Source organism: Mollisia scopiformis, assembly GCF_001500285.1.
Source record: "Mollisia scopiformis unplaced genomic scaffold LY89scaffold_36, whole genome shotgun sequence".
NCBI classification, from domain to species: domain Eukaryota; kingdom Fungi; phylum Ascomycota; class Leotiomycetes; order Helotiales; family Mollisiaceae; genus Mollisia; species Mollisia scopiformis.
In genome coordinates, this window is record NW_017263616.1 from 354,804 (window position 1) to 378,815 (window position 24,012).

At 46.4% G+C, this 24,012-nt stretch overlaps 4 protein-coding genes across 4 annotated transcripts; 2 read left to right on the top strand and 2 right to left on the bottom strand.

Annotated features, from left to right (window-relative positions):
- Positions 1 to 1,831: 1,831 nt before the first annotated feature.
- Positions 1,832 to 5,574, top strand: LY89DRAFT_660352 (uncharacterized protein; the record flags this gene model as incomplete). The annotated part of the gene is made up of 3 exons (XM_018212547.1): positions 1,832 to 2,518; positions 3,191 to 4,873; positions 4,926 to 5,574. 3 exons carry the CDS (start codon positions 1,832 to 1,834, stop codon positions 5,442 to 5,444), a joined length of 2,889 nt encoding a protein of 962 aa, XP_018061937.1. The 3' UTR covers positions 5,445 to 5,574.
- Positions 5,575 to 6,164: 590 nt separating this feature from the next.
- LY89DRAFT_358775 (uncharacterized protein) lies at positions 6,165 to 7,265 on the bottom strand. Its single transcript, XM_018206980.1, has one exon. The coding sequence runs from the start codon at positions 7,103 to 7,105 to the stop codon at positions 6,500 to 6,502; it is 606 nt and encodes a 201-aa protein (XP_018061938.1). The 5' UTR covers positions 7,106 to 7,265; the 3' UTR covers positions 6,165 to 6,499.
- Positions 7,266 to 10,391: 3,126 nt separating this feature from the next.
- LY89DRAFT_601382 (NAD(P)-binding protein) lies at positions 10,392 to 12,007 on the bottom strand (the record flags this gene model as incomplete). The annotated part of the gene is made up of 2 exons (XM_018210195.1): positions 10,392 to 11,367; positions 11,418 to 12,007. The coding sequence occupies 2 exons, from the start codon at positions 12,005 to 12,007 to the stop codon at positions 10,392 to 10,394; spliced, it is 1,566 nt and encodes a 521-aa protein (XP_018061939.1).
- Positions 12,008 to 16,401: 4,394 nt separating this feature from the next.
- Positions 16,402 to 17,350, top strand: LY89DRAFT_766250 (alpha/beta-hydrolase). The gene has a single exon (XM_018221718.1). The coding sequence runs from the start codon at positions 16,462 to 16,464 to the stop codon at positions 17,245 to 17,247; it is 786 nt and encodes a 261-aa protein (XP_018061940.1). The 5' UTR covers positions 16,402 to 16,461; the 3' UTR covers positions 17,248 to 17,350.
- The last annotated feature ends 6,662 nt before the right edge of the window (positions 17,351 to 24,012 follow it).

A 24,012-nucleotide genomic window follows, 5' to 3' on the forward strand; every position in this document is an offset into this window, starting at 1 on the left:
CTCTTTGCGTCATAACGAGATTCACTTCTCGCACCTGTGTAACGCTGAGGCTGGGGAATCCCACGGCTCCCAGGATGAAGCAGCGAGCATCGAGCAAACGGGGAGAAATCGCCACACATGATCCAGACCACTGATGTCGCAAGAACTGCATGGACATATGTACAGAAACAAGGAAACAAGAGGGGATTCGTCCAATGCTGACGCGGGAGAGGAAGAATGATCCCAGTTGAGGTGTTGTGAGGGCATTCGTAATTGGATCGTATATGGGCTTCGTATGTTGTGGGACTTGAAGTCAAATGCCACGGAAGAACTTGGCGTGCAAGGGTCATTTAGCGCTCCTAGTGGCAGTAGTAGTGCGCAGCTACTGTACCACGGGTGGTGGTACAGTAGCGAGGGGCGAAGGAAGGATTTACCGGGTGCTGGTAAGTTCGTTTCACCACCCGGACAGAAGTTGGTCTTAGTGTGCATAGGCGGATCAGCCACAGCGGGCCACAAAATGCCACAGACACTTAAGCCACTATATTCTTAGCGTAGAGACCCTGGTAGGGCGGGATCATCAACGTCAAGCCTCAACTGTCTTTCTCCTTTCTCCTTCCTCCTTCCTCCACGCCTTCCGACTCAAGCTTCAGGCTTCAGGCTGTCAGGGATCATTGAGTGCTGATGCTCTCCCATACACGCACCCAGTGACACACAGACTCCGAGATCGTCACTGCACCGTTAACACTCAAACCTCAAGTGTGGCTGCGTGTGATCACCAATGATCGAGCTCCCTCTTCATCATTAGGGCGGCTCGGTTGGACCAGTGTCTATCATTCTGTAACGAGCCCACAACTTTGCTTGCAAATGTTTCGTCGACAGCTGTGCCAATGGTCCTCGAAACCTGATCTCTTCCCTGTCTACGCTTTACACACTACAGTACTGCTCCCCACTTCACATGGAAACAACGTGTGCAATGGGGCGTCCCGATCGTCCCACCCCCATGCCGAAGGAGGGAGGGGGATCCCTTCGATATGGCCTCCCGCATCATGACCCCAATGATTTTGATTGTGAGGTGATGTAAGAGCTCAGCAGAGAGACAGAGAGATACCTGGATGCTAGCTCTGCGAAGCTCTCTACCCTGTCAGAGGGGTCTTGGTTCCTGCAGTGCAGCTCCCCCCTCATGACGTCGTTGCTCCATCATCATCAGAGCTGTCCAGCAACCAGCAAGTTACCGGTTCCCTCATTCTCCAGATATAACCCATTCCTCAGCAGATCTTCTCTGGAAAAAAAACTAAACCGCACTTTTCCCATCATTCCATACCAACCAAAACAAAACCACTACGAGAAAAAGTGCGTCTCATAATTACATGAGATACAGCACAAACTACACTTTGTCATCATTTCGAGAAACCCAAGTCCCCACCATATTGGTCTCCAAACTGCACAATCCTTCTGGAACACGCTCGCCAACATGGCGGATATCGCTACCCAGAGAATGCCCAGCACGCCACAGAAGAAAAACGTAGGCAGTGCTGCGGCCTCACCTAAATCCACAAAGAAAGCTCCCAAGACACCATCTGTCGGCAAGCCAGCCCCATCGGTAGCCGAGAGCGGTGTCCACGAAGCTACACAGACAAGAAGCATTCACGAGACTGCTGATGAAGAGGAGGAGGAGGAGGATGAAGACGAGTACGAGAATGTCGAACAGACAAACGACGGAGAGGAAGAAGAGGGAGAGGACGATGAGACCGAGGAAGCTGTTCCAGCCGGCTCAGTTGACCATGAAGGCAACATCATCGACGACTCCGGCAATGTGATCGGCAAAGCTACCAGCGAAGTACCCGAAGGCAGCATGGTCGACCAAGAAGGTGACATCCTCGACGAAGAGGGCAATGTCATTGGAAAAGCCGACCTCGAAAACGCTGGCAAGGAAGCTGGCGAGAAAGCAGAATCAGCCGTTGGCGGACTCAAAGACACAGCTGAGGGCGCCGAGAAGCCAGACCTTGACGATACCGAGAAGCCAGAACTCGCAGCACCATTCGGTGTCCAAGACAATGGCGAGATCACCAACGCGAAGGGTGAGACAGTTGGCAAGCTTTCTGAAGGCAAGCCAACTGACCTTGTTGGTACTGCTATCCATCACATCGATGAAGAAGGCAACATGAAGGCCGAGACTGGCAGCACAATCGGGAAAGCTGAGATCGCACCCGAGCTGCTCGAGAAGGCCAGTGGAGCTGGATCCAAGCTCGGTGATGTCGATGAGAAGCTCCCTGAGGGTGAATTACCTGAGGGTGAGGAGAAGTTGGGCGAAGCGGGCGACAAGCTGGACGAGACCAAGGAGGATGCAGAACTTCCAGAAGGTGAGGACAAGCTCAATGAGTTGGAGCCCAAGCCATTAGATGAAGAAGGCAACCCAATCGAAGGCGTTGAGGAGCCCAAACTCGATGAGGAGGGTAACCCAATCGAAGAGAAGCTTGATGAGGCCAAGGAGGGTGTTGAGGAACCAAAACTCGACGAAGAGGGCAACCCAATTGAAGGTGTCGAAGTGCCAAAGCTCGATGAAGAGGGAAACCCAATCGAGCAGAAGCTCAACGAAGCCGGCGAGCCAATCACAGAGAAGCTCGATGAGGAAGGCAAGCCTGTGTTGGACGAGGAAGGAAACCCAATCATGGAGAAGCTCGACGAAGTCAAAGAGGGTGTTGAGGAGCCAAAACTCGACGAGGATGGAAACCCAATCGAGCAGAAGCTCAACGAAGCCGGCGAGCCAGTCACCGAGAAGCTCGACGAAGAGGGCAAGCCCGTCCTTGATGAGGAAGGAAACCCAATCATGGAGAAGATCGAGGAAGCCAAGTATGATGCTGATGGTAACCTGATCGAAGAACCCCAACTCCAGAAGAAGCTTGATGAGGATGGAAAGACCGTCTTGGATGAAGAGGGCAACCCCGTCATGGAGCAACTCGATGAGCATGGTAATCTTTTGCAGAAGAAGGTTGATGATGAGGGACAGACCGTCTTGGATGAGGAGGGTAACCCTATCCTGAACCCAGTCGACGAAGAAGGCAATCTTCTCCAGAAGAAGGTCGATGACGAGGGTCAGACAGTTCTCGATGAAGAAGGCAAGCCTGTCATGGACAAGGTTGATGCCGATGGCAACATTCTTCAAAAGAAGCTCGATGAGGACGGAAAGACTGTTCTCGACTCAGAAGGAAAGCCCATCCTTGAAGCTGTCGACGCTGAAGGCAATGTCATTCCTGAGAAGCCAGACCTCTCGATCCTCAAGGGCAAGACTGTCAACAAGGCCGGCAAGATCGTCGATTCAGATGGCACTCCATTCGGTGTTCTCGTCGAAGGCGATGTCAAGAAATTGATTGGCAAGAAGGTCGATGCCGAAGGCAACATCTGGAACGACAGCGGCAAGATCATTGGCCGTGCTGAGCTCCTTCCCGAAGCTGAACGTGAGGCTGAGGCTTCCGCTCCATTCGAAGATTTCCCAGATAGCGTTCTTGATGCTAAGGGAAATGTCATCTTCGAAGGCAAGATTGTTGGTAAGCTGATTGAGGGCGATGCCAAGAAGCTTGAGGGCAAGAAGATCGATGCTGATGGTGATGTCGTTGACAAGAACGGAAACGTTCTTGGAAAGGCTGAGCGTTACCAAGAGGAGGAAGTTGTCGAGGAAGAGCCAGAGAAGGAAGATCTCTCTGCTCTTGACGGCAAGAAGGTCAACAAGGCTGGAAATGTCGTTGATGATAACGGCAAGCTATTCGGTCGTGTTGTCACCGGTGTTCTCGCCAAGCTTATTGGCCGAAAGTGTGACGCTGAAGGCAAAATCTGGTCAGAATCCGGAAAGGTCATTGGCACAGCTGAACTCCTTCCCATGGATGATAGAGACGAGGGTGGAGACTCTCCATTCGAGGACTTCCCCGGCGCCATCTGCGATAAGCATGGCAACATTCTCTTCGAGGGCCAAATTGTCGGTAAACTTGTCTCAGGAGATGCTAAGCGTCTCGTTGGCAAGAAGATCGACAAAGATGGCGAGATTGTCGATAAGATTGGCAACGTTCTCGGCGTTGCAGAACGCTGGATCGAAGAAGATGAGCCCGAGCCAGAAAAAGTAGATATGTCTGCTCTTGCTGGCAAGCGTGTCAACAAGGTTGGCAACGTCGTCGACTCTCACGGACAGATCTATGGCCGTCTCGTCCAGGGTGATCCCAAGTCCCTTGCTGGTCGCATGTGCGACAAGGATGGTAACGTGAGAGCAGAGGACGGAACCATCATTGGTCGCGCCGAGCTTGTTCCTGAGTCTGAGCGCGAGGGCCAGAAGGAGGGTATCTTCTCTGGCTTTGACAACCCCAAGGTCACCAAGGATGGTAAGGTCGCTGATTCGCAAGGTGTCATCATCGGTCGTCTCACAGAAGGTGATGCCAAGAAGCTTTACGGCAAGATGGTTGACCCCGATGGAGATGTGCTCGACAAGAACGGCAACACTCTCGGCAAAGCCGAACGCTGGGAAGAAGAAGAGAAGGAGATTGCCCACAACCCCGTCGCTGGCCGAAAGGTCAACAAAGAGGGTAACGTCGTTGACGAGAATGGCGACATCATTGCCAAGCTCACTGAAGGTACAATCACCAAGTGTTCCGGCAAGGAGATTGACGAAGATGGAGACGTCTACAACCAGAAAGGCCAAGTCATCGGCCACGTGACACTTCTCGAAGATATCCCCGAGCCAGAAGTCGAGCCTGAACCAGAGCCAGAGCCAGAGGAACCAGAAGAGACCGAAGAAGAGCGAGAAGAGCGTCTCCAGCTCGCTCAAGACAAGAAACTCGCCGGCCAAATGGCAATGTGCGTCCAGCAATCCATCGACAAAATAAACCCCATCCTCAAGATGATCACCGAGGTTTGTTTTCCCCCTCCTTTCCCTTCTCTTATCCATACTAACATATGAACAGACAATCGACGCCGCAGAACGCCAACCGAAAGAAGAACTCGACGAACAAAAGCTCGTCGACACCGTAAAACCACTCATCGAGCAAGGCTCTCAAATCCTCACCGAAGCCAACGGCGTGATCCGGGGTCTCGACCCCGATGGACGCATCGCAGCCAACGCCAAGCACAAGACTGCCGCTCGTGAGGCGACGCCTGAGGAGTACCGCTTGGCCGATGTCTTGAAGGAACTCACGACCAATGTCACGGGTACAATTGATAACGCCAAGAAGAAGATCGCGGGCATGCCGCACGCAAAGAAGGAGTTAAACCCTCTGTGGGGTCTCCTCGCTGAGCCTCTCGGCCAGATCTTGGCAGCGGTCGGTCTGCTGTTGGCGGGTGTGTTGGGTCTTGTTGGAAGGCTACTGAGTGGTCTTGGACTGGGTGGATTGTTGGATAATTTGTTGGGTGGTCTGGGATTGAAGGGTATTTTGAAGGGACTCGGATTGGGTATGGTTACTGAGAGTTTGACGGGGAAGAAGTGAAGTAATGATGGGTGATGAGTGATGGGAAAAGGTATTTGTATTTGTAACGACATCATGTTTGGGACGGATTTGTTTTGTAGCGTTGCTTTTGTGGTTTCATTATTGTTAGGTAGTTTTGTAGTTTAGGGAATGAGATTTAATCAAAAGTACTCTTGCTTCTTTCATCTTGTGCTTTCATTCATATAAGTGCTTTGGGTAGTGTTGAAGTTCCCTTCAACTCAGGTTCCTGCTCACGGGTCTTATAGCCATGCTGAATCGTCTTGTAATGAGCCTTCCATATTAAGTCTATGCTCTACAGGGTGTTTTCTCAGAAAATAGGGAATAAAGTTCGGAAAATTAAATAAGTAATTAGTTTACAGTTTACTTCGGCCATTTTGTTACTTGGATGCAATATTACATGCAATTTTGCTTTGTAGTTCTTATGTTTTTCTAAAGTAATAGTCGCGATTTTTGACATTTCCAAGCTGAAAAGTCTCGCTAAGCCGAAAAAAAGATGGCCTGAAGAGCACAGACTTAATATGGAAGGCTCGTAACACATTATTTCTGTTTCAGTGATGAAACCCATTGCAGATTGGTCCAAACAAGAACAAACTGCCACAAAAGCCAATATGCTTATCTTATTCTTGTATACCAAGCCATGAGTTGCTTCACAGAGCGGCTGGATCACGTGGATTGCTTCAGCTTGTGGAGATTTCCAGAGTTAAACAGCTAGCTTTCTGCACATAATCTAGATGAAACCCTTCTTCTGCACATTCTCAACTTTCTACCCTTGTGTATTCCGATGTTGTTCAACATAGGCAGAGGCAAAGCTCCAGAAGACTAATATTAGATCCCTAAGCGTCATTACTCTTGCGGGTAATCTTTTAGAAGAAAGTAAGGAACAATATCAAGACACCTCTAGTCCGAAACGCATTTCCGCCATCACTACAACTCCAAAATCCTTTCCAAAGCTTGTCCAGAATCCTGCATCATGAATTGTGCTGTGACTCGAATATTTAAGTTCACCGTTGACTTGTTTTCACATGTTCACACAGTTCTATTCCAGCTTCGCAACTTCATGCCATCTTCACTCGGCTTCGACCTGGTCGACCCACTAGTTGATACCTTTGAATCAAGTCGCTTATGTGACGTTCTTCATCTCTTGAAATCTCTTCTCGTCTCTTTCTCACTTCCTCCCACCATGGCCTGTAATGTGCATCGGCAGCGCTGTATAGACTGAAACCAAGCATCGTCATCCTAGCGAGCAGCGCAGTCGCTTGATCCAGATCGGTCAAACTAGCCTCTGTACTCGGAAAGAAGTAGTCAAGGAATCTCTCTCTGTCCGACAGAAGAGTATTTCCCTCCGGCCAAAACCCCTTCGATGGAAGGAAAGTCAAACAGGGAAAAAAGATTGAGTAACCGGAGTAGAGGATGACCAATGACCAGGGCCACTCAGTTATATAGGGTAGTATGAACAAAATGGGCCCACTGGGTCCTGTTAGGTCGTAGTCTGCCATCGAATCAAACTGCCTCTTTTGGACGAAAAAAGTGCAGTGTCCCATCAGTTGACCTAGACCGACACCTAACAGCGCCGACATCACCGCGAGGAAGTCATCTGGAAAAGTGCGTTCGCCATTGATTCCAGATGTATATAGGTATATCTTAGAGAAGACGCAAAACATGCACGATGCTGTCAGGAAGCTCACGCGCTTAGGAATGCATTCGAGCAGGCCAGGTACGATAAGGAGATTACAAAGCTGGAGGTATGTCTATATAATAAGGAGAGAAGCAGCCAACGATGCACGCAATTGTTCAGGAGTATTGTTGCCTGCTGACAACTCCGACGACCAGCTTCGAATCTGCGTAATCATATGTGCTGAAGCAACCATCGGAAAAGTGGCAAGTGCGATCATATCGTTGGTGATCGCATCAGCCGTCCGTTTCCTCGAGTTGAGAGTCCATGATACAAAACAAGAGAATGCTGTCAAGTACCAGCAAGCTGTTACACCAGGGCCATAGAAAGAGTTGACCAGTGCAAGGCTGTCGGTCGCAGTGGCTTGTTGAGCGCAAGTAGACATCGGGAACTCGGTGAAACTTTCAAATTATTACGAATTGTTGAGACATAAATTCTCCCGCTTATGTACTCCGCAAGCTGTGTCGAAGTATGCAAGTGGATAGATGAGATTCGAGAAGAGAAGAAGTGAGCCATTATCGCAGATATAACACAATACATAGAGGCTGTGCAACAGCTTGTCTCGCTTGCTCAGCCCCCACCAACAATTTCGGGCCGCGACCCTCGCCCGGTTACCCTTCGCCTACCCTTGTGGTATCTTATTCAAGGTCTGTTTTATGATACCTCACTACTATTGTACCATGTAACCTAAGAGAAAGGGTAAGCTACTTCGTCAATCCGTCAGATATTTGCTGCTTGTCTGTGGGTAAGAAGCTGAATTCGCTTTACAGTAATTACAAATTTTCAGGAGCCAATTCAACGCTTTCTTCCTTGCTATTTGCCCTTTATTCACCAAGGCTTCTCAAAAAAACACCACCGACCTGACTACTAATCTACACACTCCCTCTTCAATCAACCAAATGATTGCTGTCTATATTGGAATTTTTTCAAAACAATGGACGCAAAAAGATAAAAAATTTTATTGATATCGAGTAAGAAAATCGTTGTCAACTTATATGAATATCAATTCGCTGTTGACTGCGAGGAAAATTACATGATGTAGTTAAGTTTAAACAAATACGAAATAAAAGTGGTGGTGGCTTCTCCAACTTGGTTATCTTGCGTCATTTCCAGCTGTTAGTAAGAGAAGACCAGCTCTCAGATCGTTGAGGCAGTGGGTACTTGTTCGAACTCTTGGGATAAGGGAAGTGTAAGAAGCAAAAAGTGTTTATATCGTCACTAGCGTCGCACTAGCAACGAGTCTTGTATCATTGGTCACGGTTTGAGTGATTTTAGCAGCAGAAGAACGGCAATATTGGGTGAATAGCCAACCCGTCCCCCTTCACACCTCGATCACGAAATCAACCTATAAATCGAGACAACACGTCAGGAATTTCGGTAGCAAATAACCAAATATAGAATCCATACAACCTTCATCCTTAGGGACTAAGCCCACTATGTTTAACAATGTAGTTTGGTGAGGGATATGCGTAGCACTAGAAGCTAATGATAGCGCCAACCATGATGTCAGAAAGGTATTGCACTAATGTTTATTCTGCTGTCAACACTTTATTTGTTGTCAACTCACTAAAGTTTTGACGATAACTTTACATTGCCGGTTTATTTATCTAAGGATATGGTTACCATCTGCTTGGAGAAGGATATGCCCTAGAGTCTAAAGCCCAAGCATTGGTGACGCCGGCTCACCATGAAAGGGAAAATCGGCTCTTGGTGGGTATGTGTTTCGAAAGACGTGCAGAAGGGCGTTTATATCGTTACTAGGGCCACTCTAGTGGGCTGGATCGCATTAATAGGTGAACTTGGAGAGTCGTACGGGGAAAAGGAGTGAATTGGAAATATGACATTGGAATAAGGGTTTTGATTGACATATATTGCGAAAGATGTGCAGAAGGCGTTCATATGGTCACTAGCGTGCTGCTGGTGACTTGTATCCTGTTAATAAGTGAATTCGAAGGTTTGTGCGGGAAGAGGAGTGAATAAAGGACATCACATTCACGTGTAAAAACTGGGAGTTGCACTTGATGAATACAACAGCAACATACTTTGCTGAGTGGATAACCTCGTAAGCTACAATGTTCCTTTCAGATGTACAGGTAATAGTGTTCTTCATGATCAAAAGGGGTAGTTGCGCAGGACATTGGCAGAAGTGATGTGTACAACAGAATTTTCTGGTCTGTCTTCAGAATCTGACTTTAAAATAATCTAAGTCAGGCTATCAGAAGCTGACATCAGAAACTTTGAAAGTGCGTCTTCAAAACCCGACTCCAAGGCTTTTTAAGTCGCATTTTAGGAATCTTACTTTGGGGCTTGTTGAGTCGCATTTCGGGAGTTTGACTTTAAGACTTCTCGAATTACACTTTTGCAATCTAACTTCAGGACTTGTCTTATTGACGTTTCAGTCTATCAAACATTCTTTGAATGATCCCAATCAGTCGCCCACAATCCCTTCCCACCACACACCAAATCAACACACCCTACGACCAATTAGCACTCTCACTCGTTCTCCTCCCCACCATGCTAGGCAAAGAACTCACGCGGCAGTAGTAGCAACAGCGACCCTCCTCTTATAATTCTTCTCCGCGACTTCATACCCATAATTCCTCACATCGGATTGATATCGCTCACTCCTCTCCCGTGCTCTCCTGCCAAGCCGGGAACGTACTTGTGGCGCGGGTCCTGGATGATTGTATGGCTGTTCGTAAGAAGGTAGAGGTTCGGGCTGACGTTTGTTCTTGGCGAGCAGAGACAGGGCGAGGAGACACATTGTGGCGGTCTTGTGTGACGAAGGTGTAGCGTTGAATGTTTTGTTTGGTATTTGGAAGAGTGAGTTATGGCTGCAGTGGATGCCTTTATATATATTCATGGTCGAATCTGAGAAGCGTGTATTCAGCGCCTTAATTTAGATCATAATCTTTGACGAGGCTGTGTATGCTCATTGTTTCACAGATTTTAGGAAACTTCATCATCGTGAGTCAAATTAGCTATTCCCAAAATGGATATTTTGCGAGGAATCTTGGCATCATCGGATATCTGATGTCAAAATGCGGCAGCATTCCGAAAAGTACAACAATTTCAGTTGGATCAGTCGGTAAGCTTACTCTTACGGACCGAGTGATGTTCACACAGCAGTCAGACACTTGGAGCAGATTATCAAACCAAGCCAACTAAATAGACAATGCACTGGCATGTGATCGAAGCAGAGGTGAGCACCTCGGGGATGAAAAACTGCATTTCAAAATGTGACTATCAAGCTGTTCGCCTTTAATTGGGTACCATCAAACCTTCACAAGATTGGCTTCAACTTCTTTGCTCCACCACTGAGGAAAGTCAACCACTTGCTTGCCTAACCTCGCGTGTTCTGCAGCGAATACCATTGCATGACTCCTGATTACTTCTTCCAAGCTGCAGCCAACATGGACTCTCTGTGCTTCTTCAGCACTAACTCCGTGGTTCTTCACAGCATCGACAGCAAGGATGAATTGCCTTGCAAGACCATCATCACCACCACCATGACCGCCTTTAGCGATGTGAGGCTTGTAAATCGTCTTCTCACCCGTGATGAAGTTCTCAACTGTGATATTCTCACTATCTGCGTAGATCTCACCATCGCAGCCATATATATGACTGTACCTTTCGCAGATCTTCTTAGTGTGAGCAACCATATGAAATACAGCCGTCTTCGCACCTCGACCAGCAAGAGCTTTTTCTTTGTCAGTTTCGCCAGGAAGTGGTTCATTTTCCCATTTCATGGTCACCACTTGGTCATCACAGACATCGTTGTCTGACTCGTAGACACAACGGCCAAACCAGTTCTTGGATGATACTTCCGAAGTTGGAGTGTGGTTTGTATAATTTTCTTCGAGCTTTGACATGACAGCGGCTTGGCCTGCAGCTTTACCGCTCTGAGTTATACATTCCTCAATGTCATTGACCACGATGTCCACCGGCCAGTGGGCGTTTCCAGAGCCAAGACCTTTGTGCTGCGCTCCAAGGTATATCTTCTTCGCAGAGTATTTGCATGATTCCTCAATAGGACATGAGAGGCAATTCGTAGCATCACCTGCGGCGGTCGGCTTGCGCGTCTGATTGAAATATTGCAAAGCTCCTGTAGAGCTGAGCTGTGTGGGAATGTGTGCTGGCTTGGTTGAGCCTGGTGGAGGGGAGCACATGATCCAAAGGAGCAGGTCTATGTCATGGCAGGATTTCGTGAGAAGAGAGGGAGCTGTTGTAGATTCTTTGCGCCAATTGCCCCTGCAGATGATCAGTATAAGTCCTGCTGGCATGGACTGGGCATATCTTACCTGACGTAGCTGTGCGTGAAGTGCCACCATCCTACCGGCTCTGTATGATTGATGGACATAATTTCCCCAATCACCTTGTCTTCAAGTAGCAGTTTTCGAAGCAACATGTTATGAGGGCTATACCTCAAGACATGGCCTATGCCGAATATCTTAGATGGTGTTGTGTCAGGAAGGTTTGGCAGCATCGCTTTGTATATCGAGACGCAGTCATCCAAAGTCGTAGCCAACGGCTTCTCGCACATAATATGGAGACCCAAGGGTGCCAGTCCAAGTATGACCTCCTTATGCATCTCATCAAGTACACAGATGAAAACAGCATCTACCCCTTCAGGTACATCCTCGCCATGCGAGGCTTTTGTGCGTCTCTCCTGTTCCCAGGCAGCAAATTGCTTCCAATTCTCAAACTGTTGTCCATCCGCTGGACCAGCTTTGCCCCAGATATACATCTCGCCCATCCGCTTTCGTTTGGATGCGATGGTCTCTGCAACTGCGACCACGATGCCATTTGTCGACTCTTTGGTAGCTCTGGCATATGCGAAACCTCGAGAGCCAGCACCGATGATGAGGATTCGTGGAGGATTCTGGGACATGGCAGGGCGAGGGACAGCTGGAAGACGATCAGCCTCATCGGGGACTGTTGGAGAATCTGCGTGTGGTGCCATGATCGCGCGCTTGGATATGGATCTGATAACAGTCAATTCGATCTATATATACTCAGGGAGCTCTCCAGGACACCCCACCATGCTGCTGCTGACCCCGCGACCAGGATTGCAACGTGCAAGTTCCTGTAACAGTAACGTTACCGAATGGCGGCCAATGAGAAGAGACGCATTTGATTGTACCTATCAGCTGTTCGTGAAACGCATCTGCGGAGTCATGCCAGTGTTGAGGAGGCTTGAGTGATGTATGGGAAGGTGGGATGGATTTTAGGTAATGTTTCAGTGATGATGCATTACTGTTGCCTGAGAATTGAGGCTACAGTTGAGAAAACGCAAGCTGAACTTTATGGCTAATGGATTTGCAACTCAGGCAGAAATCTGTATATAGATGGCTGTGGGACGATCAGAGAAGAAAATCATATTAAGACAACAGAGATGCAAGGAATTGAAGATCAATACCTAGGTAAATCAAGGGAAAGGGGCTATGGGATGCTCGGTTAGCAAAAGGGGCAAATCGCTAAACGGAAATGGGCATCACCAGCCACAGACTTCTCGCATAAACCATAGTTCTTCGTGTGAGATCATCTAGAGTTGCCCAACGGTTCTCATAAGTGTTTTTCCGTCGTTAGTAAACGAGTTTTTATTGCGCCAAATATGAAAGGTTTACTTCCGTACCATGTGACCTTCTAAGTGGGCCAAAGTTTTTCTATCCTTTTGGGCATGCTCTATTATGTTAAATAACGAAATTTTCGGAAATCACGTAACCGAAATTTTCGGCCTGGTGGCCTGTGAGTGCTTCATATCTACGTGTTTTCCACCAAACGCTAACAAACGATAGAATGGTAAGGCGTCGGCTTCCGGCACTCCTGGAATCTGCCGAAGACTGCGGGTTCGAGTCCCGTCTGGGTCGGCGCGAGATTTGGAGTAGACTTTTGCCATTTTAAGTGTTTTTGGAGTATATGCATCATGTTTCATGAGCATTTTTTGCCCGGGTGCTTTTCGGCTTCGCTAAACTTGTCCGCTAAGCTAAATTCGTTCCGAGACCCAAAAAAAAATGCTTAGCCTTTGAGATTTGAGGTGCCGCAATCCAAAGATTCTCTCCTCTCTCGGACTAATCATCGCCCTGAGATTCCAAAGGCAGCACGCCTGGGAACCCCCTGGTTTTTGATTCTCTCTTCGCACCCCTTCCCTCCTACCTTTTCTTTCCAAATACTATACGTCCTATCTCCTTGCCATGGCCAAACACTGCACAGTATCCATCAAACCATATCCATCTTTTCCGCATCGTATCTTGCCTACAAATTCCTCTTTCTATGTCTTGTCTAGTTCATCTTCTAGTTCATCTTGGTTTTTGTTTTCGTAGAGACTCAGCCGAAATCCAACCGATATTCATCCTACAACCCGCATTTTCGAAAAACATTGGATTTCTGACAGTGATGAGTGATGAAAGACCGCAGCTAAAGCAAAATTGAATGTGGTCCCCATCAACCCATCTGACTGCAAAATGTCATTGTTCCAACAGCCCGGATCGCATCGCTATCGTTCGAAGAGTTCAACACAGGTTTTTGCTCACCGAAAAGTGTTGGCGGTCAAAGTCACGAAGATGACAAGAGTCATAAGGGTGTCCGGAGTCTTTGCCTCAACACTGCATCACAGCTCAGCAGTGTCTTGATAACAGCTGCAACCGGTTGTAGGGGTAAATTATTGAGATAATGAAGCTGGCAATCCTGGCGATTGTTTGCAGTGGGGTCTTTTTTCCTTCTCTTTCCATAAGCCGTGTGGTTATGGGCGGCGAACGAAGTAGGTCTCGTAGGTGGGAGGAAGTTTCGTTCTGTGGAGAAGCTATTGAATCATCAGTACCGGCGGAAGAATTTGGAAGTGCTGACATTTACAGATCGAATTTCATGAGTTGCTATTAGATTTGTGGGACTCGTGGACCACATTATCAACGAACCAACACAATCCTGATGGCAGCGCAGCGAATAACACAGGAAGGATGACGGAAGTATTGTTTATGTTTGACACTCATCAAAAGTTAGGCGCCATACTCATGCTTGAAAGTTAACATGCGTGTTCATCGTATCCATTTCTCTTTTCTATTGTCTCGCCCTTTCGATACGAAAACCCCTAGGCAGTTCGGGCCGCCGGCTTGGGTTTACGTCTTCTTGGTCCTCCCAAACGATGTTCTCGATCCATATCTAACCAGAGTCAAAACCCCCGCCTCCCACAGTTCATAGGGTCCTGCTGAAGAAGCTTCTCACTCAGCAATCTGTCCTCGCATCTCAGACATCTGCCGCAGTTGCCAACTACAAATAGCTATCCTGGGGTATTCAGGCATCAACGGGCGCACAATATACATTTCGCGATGAGTACACAATGGATTTCGTTCTCAGTGGGGATGTGGGGATTCCGGGAGAAGAATTGTTATTGTGGGAGTAAAAGGGAGAAGGCTGTGACAACATAACGGTACGGGGCCCAGAAGAGTTAAGAATCGACCACTAAGGACCGAGGAGGAGATTGCTAAAAGAGCTAGACAAGAATACGCAGATCTAGATCAGGCAGAGCTCAATTTTGAATGATAGAAGCTATAATTAGTGTTCGGTGATTGTAGGTGTAGAGAAGAGAAATGTATTTCGAGTCTCGAATTCGGTTGGATCCTCTACTGAAATCCATCGCCCCAATCTTCCCCTTCCTTCTCTGCAGCCCTTTGCGTCTCACTCCTCCTTCTGTCTCTACGCTCCAAGAACGAACTCAGCAAAACAACCGACCCAATAACTAACACTGGACCCGAAATAAATGCCGCAATCCTGGACTGCATTAACCGTCCTCGATTTATGCACTTCCATTCCCGCTAGAAAAACTTAGTTAATTCAGTCATTGGAGTCGCTAGTTTTGGATTTGGTTTTGGAGCATAGTAAGTACGGTTGTAGGTGTAAATGGGAGAGTGAGTTGTTCTTTAATGATCGGGGTCAAAGTGGTATGTGTTCTGCACATTAATGTCTTTAAAATACCCGAATGGAGAACTCGGGGAGCGGCGGCGGAGGATAGAGCGTGAAGAGGTGGTTTCCAATTGTCCGATGTGAATTATTATGGTTGATTTAGAGGTTGATGATGGTGATGAACCAGAAGAGGACCTTTAGGGGAATCCGCCCATCCAGGCTGGGAAGGGTGCCATCCCGTGTGATGTATGTGGCTGAGATGAGATGAAGTTTTCTCATGTGTGCTGGTGAATTCCCTTTTAGAAATCGGGATAGAAAATATAGTTGAGGCGGACGACGAGGTGCTTTTTGTTTTCCGCGTCAAGAATAGAGATGTTGGGCAAGGGCATAAATAGGTAGATGGGAATTCTGGAAGCGAAGAGACGTTTAAATTGCTAATTCAATCGTCCGTGCGGACCACTTTTTACTCCCCACGCTCCCACTAGCCAAAAGTTTAGTGTAAACCGGGACACCAAAGTCCTTATTGGGAAATTGAGGCCCACCGGCTTATAAGCTGGAACGGAATAACAACTTGGGAGGGCAGACAACAGCTTATCGAACTGTTCTACTCTGGAAAGGGTTCACCATTCAATCTTCACCATTCAATGTTCTGCCAGACGGAAGAATTTGGCCGGAAGTATTAACGTCTGTCGCACTGGGAAGTTAGGGTGCTATTTTCGTAAGAGTGTAATTAAGTAGTGTCTTCTGTTGCAGCTTCCATACGGTCCAGTTGCCGGAGGAGAGTGTTTGGGTAGGATGAAACTGCCATGAGTCAGTCTTTACTTATCAGTATTTTAGAGCGTCAGCAAACGAAGTACTCCACAATCATTCTACCTGTTTTACATTTAAATATACTTTGAAATGGCGTCTCCATTAAGTTGGCTTTATGCAGTAGAAAAGTTCTGGGTAGTAGCGCTATTCAGCTAAATAAGTGGTGTTTGAATAAAATTTAGCTACCGCTTTTTAATGCATCCATCCTAGCCATAAATCATAAATTATATAATTAATTTAACATAAAAACTCGTACCAATATGATAATAAATTAATCTATCAATTGAGTAATTTTCAAAGTTAAAATAATTGTGTTACTACTTTTTAACGTTATCGCTAAGACAGACCAAAAGGTGGTGCTAGGAGTGGAATTTTAGTGCTTATCCTCTAGGTACACGATTAGCATAGAGGCAAAATGGCGTCTGACAACTGCAGTGTTGGTTGAGCACCACATTACCCAAGCCAACATATACCCAACAAAAGATTCAGACAAAATTCACCCTCTTCACACACTAAAATATATAAGATTGTGAATTTCCTCCATTCGCAGACGAACGTTCTTAAAATCCAGATGACCATTATCTTACTTACCCCGATTGCCGCATCCAAACATCTGATTGCTACCTAAGGATAACAATGACCTCGACCAAAGCAACTCTTGTCCTCGTCGGCGGAGGCTGGCACGTTCCTGCCTCCTACTCCAAGCTCACCAACGCTCTCAAGTCCGCGGGCTACGAAATCCACGTGCCCTCCCTTCCTTCAACTAACCAAACACGACCTCCTAATGCCGACCTGTTTACCGACACCACCGTAGTCCGCGAGTACGTCGAGAGACTGGTCGACGCTGGGCGCATTGTCGTCGTGATCATGCACTCATATGATGGCCAAGTTGGTACCAACGCTCTCCACGGCCTCGGACAAAATACTCGCTCCCAGAAAGGCTTGATTGGTGGCATCTCCTATTTTATTTATATGAGTGCTTTTGCGCTTCCGAAAGGTGGATCCATGATTGATAAAGTCAAAGAGTTTGGTCATGAACATCTCATGCCCCTGGCTTTTGATTTCGCTGAAGACATGAGCTGTGTCAGTCGCGATCCGAAGCTGTTGCTTGTTGGTCCAGGTGTTGATGAGAACGAGGTGGAAGCTTATGTCTCAACACTGGTGCGTTGGAATGGGAATGGGATGTATCAAGAGTTGACCAATACACCTGCATGGAAAGACATTCCAGTAGCTTATATATATACGATGCAGGATATGACGGTACCACTCGATTACCAGAAATCGATGGTCGAGAATCTGGAGCGCGAGGGAAAGAAGGTCTATACGGCTGAGCTGGATACGGGCCACTGTCCAAATCTGACTGCGACGAAGGAAATAGTAGATATTATTGACGATATACTAGCTGCTGGGAAAGCATCATAAGGAGATGGCATCCAGGAGCTTGCTAACCTTTGATTGTTTGGATGTTGAATGGATCAAGAAGATTTGCTTGACTTGTATTTTTTATTCCTTCGACGATCTGGGGCATATATGTTCAAAGACACTGTGCACGTGCAAGATTAGCAGCTTCATAATTGGAGGTACCACAACTCAATTCGCAAGCCTGGGAAACAATCTTGATTTGATTCGTGCTGAGTATCAAATAACCTCATTCACTTTCCTATTTCCCTCCTTGCCCTTTTTCCTCTCTTTCTTATACTCACTTTCTCTAACGTCAAGACTTGAATATAAGATTACCATTCGACCCACTTAAGTCTCGAGAGTGATCCAGGCTTATTTGACTCCCTGATTCTCCTCTAAAATAAGTATATAAACTCCTTGCCCTCTCTTTCCAGCACAGCATCGATACCTAAACAACGGGTGACTAGCGCCGCAGTGCGCTGATGTGCGAGGGAGCCGGTACTCCCGGCGTTTTATACTTACAAATATGATCAAGAGGGTGAAACTGTTTATGGCGACAGCAATGCGTGTCCTTACACATACAACGCATTTTATATCTCCCATCTAGATCTCTTGACAACAGCAGGAACTTGACAACAAAGACCCCCCACTCTCCTTCACTGCCCCTTGACATGTCAATAACATGCCCAGTAATATTAGTTAACTATCCTTATTTCCTGCATATTAATCTTGTAACCGAAAACAAAGTAGAGAGGAACGTGACTAGTATACATATTTCCGTCCACTTCTCACCCTGCCGAGCTTCACTTTATTTACCTAAGTAAGTACTGCAGATAGAATCAACTCGATTTACTAGTTACCTAATCTCAATACACATAGCGTTGTGACTCAATTGACACTGGAAAATCCTTTTATCACACTGTATGTACTAGGCTACGCTTCCTCTACAAACCATGATTGCAGGAAGCAGTATCAGAGGATATGGCGTAGACGTCCAAAGTAGCATCTTCCCGCAGAACGTCTGAGCATTCGCAACTACTCAACTGTGAAAGTTATAATGACCGTGGTGTCAAAAAACGATAGCGAATGTCTTCTTGTTGAACCACTTCACCAAAAGACCTCCTACCAGGAATTGATTTCCCGATGTAAGACCACCCTGCCCCACGTTAAAACAATAGACAGAGCTAGATGCTTGCCGTCTATCCACTTCCACTACGACCTCAGCTCTTTTGTCTCATGTTCATGCGGCCAATATAGACAACAACAACCAAAGACTTGACAACATCATCTCCGCTTTTCATAATTCATGCACTCCCGGCAAGGAACAAATCCGGACCTTCTCCCGTTTCATCAAAATCTGCACAGAGAAATCTCTGTAGAGCAGCCGTCTTACCGCGATATATACTTCTTAGTTGAGGGGGAAAGTTTTGCTTCTCAATCGAGCGAAGATTCAATATTCGTTGAGAACAGCTTTCAGAGTGGCGAATAATAGATCCTGCCTGAGATAGTATGTTCGCTGTGAACGTGAATCGAACTCGGCTTCTGCTCTCTATTTTTCTTATGAGTATATAAACTTCCTCCTCCTTTGATTCTCTTATAGTACAAACAGTGATACAGCATATCTCAACTACTACTTTGCTGGCTCTCTGTACGTTGCCGCTTCATGTCGAGATGTGTTATACGTACAAGCTAGTATCTGCGCTGTCCTTCAGATACAATGATTGATGTAAGATGTTGACAACCATAATGAAGTTGACAATAATTGAAGAGCAAAAAATACAATGCTAATGAGGATTTTCTCCGAGTTCATGAAATACTTCAATCTCTTTGGCTAGTTTAATAAGTACCACTTGGTGAAGTCGTTTCAGAATCAGATGATTTTTAAGGCTCAAAGATCGTGAGATATATCAGGCAAGTCAGCTCATCGCCAGGAGCTGCTAACAACTCAAGACCCTCGAGCGAGCCCTGCTATCGCAGATTTAGAGACGCTCTGCTGCGAAACGGTATTCCCACGTCGGTGGATCTCCGCGACTATTTTGACCGCGTTTGCGACCCAATCGAGAGACCCGGCCTCAAATCGTAACTGTAATAAACTTTAAATTCTACGACTCTTAGCATTGAAAAGTCGTAGAAATTATCTAGACATTCATTCCTGTTTGAATCAGTGACCACAAAATCGGAAAACAGAAAGAAAAAGTTAGCAATAATCGAAATCTTGACACCACGTCTATGCTACAGGTCACCATCACATGTGTCCAGCAATAGCAACAACACTGGTAAGTATCACATTTTCAAACAATCAAATAATGTCGTGTAAGTAACCCCTGTGGCACATCGAGACCTGCGTCACCTCCATATACTGGGGCCATGAGTTGGCCTAGTAAGTTATTGTTGATGAAGAATAGGGGGAACCGGCTTACATACCACCCACACTTGAGCTCCGCATGGCGTGATGACTCCTACAGAAAGCAATGATGACTCCGTAGCAAAGCTCGGGAATTAGATTCACCTACTCAAGTCGAGTTCAACTTACTCGTTTTCTTTCTCTCACTGTTTGATTTCGAATACATAATAAACGTCCAGTTTCCATTCCAAAGAAGACGTTCAAGACATTGCAACGGCGCTTGGGGTGCACTTCCACGGGACTCCGGGAGATCTTGCGACTTCCAATGAAAAGAGCCAGATTGCAGCTCTTCCAGGTCGTTGCATGTATGGTTTGTCTCATTATCTTGATTGGGAGAAGGAAAGAACTGAAAGAATGGCAACAGATTTAATCTTGACAACAGCATTCCCGTACCTTCCTATGTCCTGCACCCCCACCTCGGCGAAGAATAGGAAGAGAAACGTAGCATAAAGCAAGAAAATCAAGAGAAGACGTGTAGCCCGGCTCAAAACCAAACTCCTTTGTCTGGCATCGTAATTGCTTGGACTTAGTTTGATAAAAAAAAAAAAGGAGGAGGCGGGGGGAGGAAGGGGGTTATATATCCACAACTTGACCACTGGAAACTCTCTGTTTCCCTTAAAGAAGTAGTGAATCAGATATAACCTGAGACCAACAAATTCACCCACTTATTGACAGAAGCTCCAATCTTCTTCTCGAAGTCCGCTCGCCGCTCCGCTCCGCTGCTCCGGAGAAACTATAAAAAAGACTCCGATACCGACAGTGTCAAGACCAAAAGGCAAAGGAGGACGTGGAAGGAGATCTACCGGAATATGAGAGCTAGTGCGGGAGCTTGCGTGAGTTCCTGGTTGGGAGGAAAGAGGGAGATGTTGATTTGTAGACAACTAGCATATGTCAACTTCTTTGTGTGCAAGCTTTCCCTCCTGCTTAACAGACACCGTAGTATATTGACAACAGCTCAAAGCTTGACAGCAAAAGACTCTTTCTCGTCTCAAGCAACCCTAAGGTCCATTCTTCCAACGAAAAGAAACAGTAAAAACCGACAAGAAAAACAACGCCATTTAATCGTCCCCATGACCAGGCTCCCAGCTCAACCCCAACTGGCATTGGGCCATTCCTGTTTGCTTCGCTTTGTATGTTGCACTTTGTCGGGAAGGAAAAAACAAAGGCCGACCCCGATTATTTATACCTTGGCGCCTCATCGCCTCGTTGTGACATATTTGAGACTAGGCTAGAATGTTTGCATTCACTCTTAGTCTGTGACCCGACGACCTCATTGTGTTAGAGCTAAGTAGATGAGACTTCTTCCCTCTTCCCACAACCAAGAAGTATAAAAGAGCGGGTTACGCGGCCGCTCCTTTCTTCTTCTAATCGGCGAACAGCATTGAGGCATCGCAGTATCTAGCTGAGGAGATATTCGCTACTTTGATGTCGGAGACCGTGGCATGATCCGCACCAACAAATTCACGTACTAAAGGGAACACCAGCCTCTCATACGCGTCCTCTCCACACATATAAATGCCCATCTTTCAAACTTTGACAACTGTATGCTCTACACACTCAAAGTCAGATACCTTAGAGGCACTTGCTGATAGATAAGAGGTGTAATTAAGGATTTGCTCTTGCTGTCTGCTCTCCACTCTATATTTCTACACGATGTGACGTCTGATGGTCTTGACAACAAAACCTAAACATTTGACAAACACAGAATCTCGACAACAAAGATACCCCTGCTCTCTACATTTGCGAACTTTCTAATCTATCATGTAATACGATATGTTGAATGGTTTCCAACAAGTACCTCGAGTCTTTCAAGGCAGCGACTCAAATCCACAAGAGAACCAAAAATGTTCGATAAGGATAAAGTTTGAGAAGGATAAGTGCTTTTATATTTACTCGTCTCCACTTCTCAAATCACACACAGCCTTGAACCAGCCGAAAAATTCACCATCCCTCTGCTCTACTACTCTTCTTCACTCGTCACCTGCAATCTCTCTTCGGAAGAAGTATATAAACTCCTTGGTGCCACTTCCATTGAGTTCTATAACAAATAGAGAAGGTCATATTGGCAGAACATGGACTTGTGTATGTTGCTCTTCGCTGCAAGGATGAGTATGAGAGGCCTCAGGCTTTACTTCCCCGCCAATTCAGAATACAATCTAAGACCTTTTTTCTCAAATGGAGGTAGTGGTAGTAATGTTATTTCGAGGGCTTGCGATAAAAAAAGCACAAGTTGACAATAGAGAACTAAAAGTCGACAATAACATAAAATGCTTCGAAGCTCAAGCACGCTGAAAAATAGAAAACAAGCCTAAATAAAAGTACAGCACGTCTCATCAAGAGTCCCCGGCCAGATTCAAATCCAAACACCAAAGATAGGAGTTCGCGAGTCCCTGTTGTGAATTGTAATACGAAAAAGAAGATGCTGAGAAGGAGGGGAGAGTCTTTATATACCCAATCCTACCCCTTCTTCTTCCACCTTGCGAATGACGCGCAGCCTCACTACCTTCAGACCTGGAAATTCACCCCCACCACCAAGCTCCAGCTGTCTTACCCTAACCACACAATCCTTACCACCTTCCTCTCCCCCAAAGAAGTATATAAACGACCTCTTTCTCCCTTCTTTTCTTCAGAAAACAGTCTGAGGACATTGTTTTGGTAGAGCGGAGGACTTGCGCGTTGTCCTCCGCTACAGAGACGATTATGAGAGGAAATTCTTTGTTCGCTCTCTCTCTCTTTCCGAATATTAGTTTCAAGTCTTTCTACCCATCGACAGGTAGTGAGAGTGATAATAATTTACAACTTGACAACGAAATCTCAAAATTTGGCAACAAACAAAAACCGTGGCTCTGTTTGCGTTATACTTCAAGCAATAGAAACTAAGATAATGGGCTTTATATAGAATAATATGACGACTCAGCAAGAGATCCGCAACTATATCAGGCCCAGGTGTGGAATCTTGCTGGTGCAACTGAAGAAAGGATATTGCGGGCAAGGAGGTTTATATATACCTCCAGGGTTCTCTGGCTTTAGTGAAGTTTTGCAGTTCTCCCAAGAGCTGTGTGGTTTAGAACAGATTCACTCAAGCTCTTGCCAAGTACAAGTTCTTTGGGATGAGGCTTTAATCGATTCACCTCTTCAAGATTGAGCAAGACTACCGAGGTAGGGTAAGGAGGGGGTATAAAACCGCCTTCCCCTCTTTCTCATTTTCTTTTCGATTCCATCACTTACTTCACGATACGATTCCGTCCATAGGAAATGGTGTCTGACCGGAAGCCGGGAACTGGGAATAGGATAAGCAGAAGAACGAATACGAACTGTCGTCTAAATTGTAGATGCATATGTAAAGAGTACCCAACAATATAGCATCCAAACCTCAAAACAATGATAGTCATTCAAGCCTCGATAACGCGCTAAGGCTCGACAACAAAAACACAATACTCAAATCCTGGCGCAAGAAAACTGAAATAAAAATACCGATTCCAACCCAAGCCTCTCAAAAACAACACACCAGACACCGGCGCAAAGTCCAAATCCCAAACATGGATTGCCCTTCTCCTACTCCGCTTGCTGTAAGGAAAAAGAGAAGAGGAGGCTTGACCTTCTTATACAAGCGTTTCATACCCTCTCTCCCTTTCCGAAGTAGTGAATCCGCTAATCAAACCCACAGCTCTTCCAGCAACCTTTCGTGTGGAGTGAATCCCCGACCAAGTTGCATCAGGAGATCAGGAGGGAGTAGGTATATATACCCCTCTCTACCGCCATCTTCAACACCCCCACAAAACGATCGTTGAAGGAAGCACCCTGTCCTCACAGAAGGATTCGTTGATATTTCTAGAAAAAGAATGAATACGAAGACTGGTAGGCAGTAGAGCGTCCTTGACAATGCATCAACAATAATAGCAACAACTTGACAACATTTCAAACTCGACAACGAAACCCCTCCCCCTCCTCTATCCAACCTGAAGAACATAAACAAGAATCCCAGCCCCGGCACAGTGAGAAAGTATCAACAGACACCGGGTCCACCCGATAGTGACGTGGGAAGGAGAAATGGAACAAAGGTTGTTTCAGGGTTGTTTTCGAACTCTTTGACTGGTGTACGCTGACCAGGAGAGGAGAGGGGGGTTTATATACCCCACCCACCCCCACCACTTGCCTCACATCCTCCACTATTCCTGATTGATGTGGTGAATATCTTAGAGTGCTATCCTGAAGAATGCGTAGCGGTGAATCAACTCTGACCTGCCCACCTTGATCGGGAAAGAGGTGCAAGATTCGATATCGCGCGAGGGGTATATATACACCTCCTTGCCCACCTCTTCTAGCACGACTCTTCCGAATGCATTCTACGAATCAACAAGCTGGAGGTGAGCCGGGACAAT

Excerpts from the sequence above, each read along its gene's own strand:
- LY89DRAFT_766250 (XM_018221718.1), top strand. The coding sequence starts at position 16,462 with ATGACCTCGACCAAAGCAACTCTTGTCCTCGTCGGCGGAGGCTGGCAC.
- LY89DRAFT_358775 (XM_018206980.1), bottom strand. The coding sequence starts at position 7,105 with ATGTTTTGCGTCTTCTCTAAGATATACCTATATACATCTGGAATCAAT.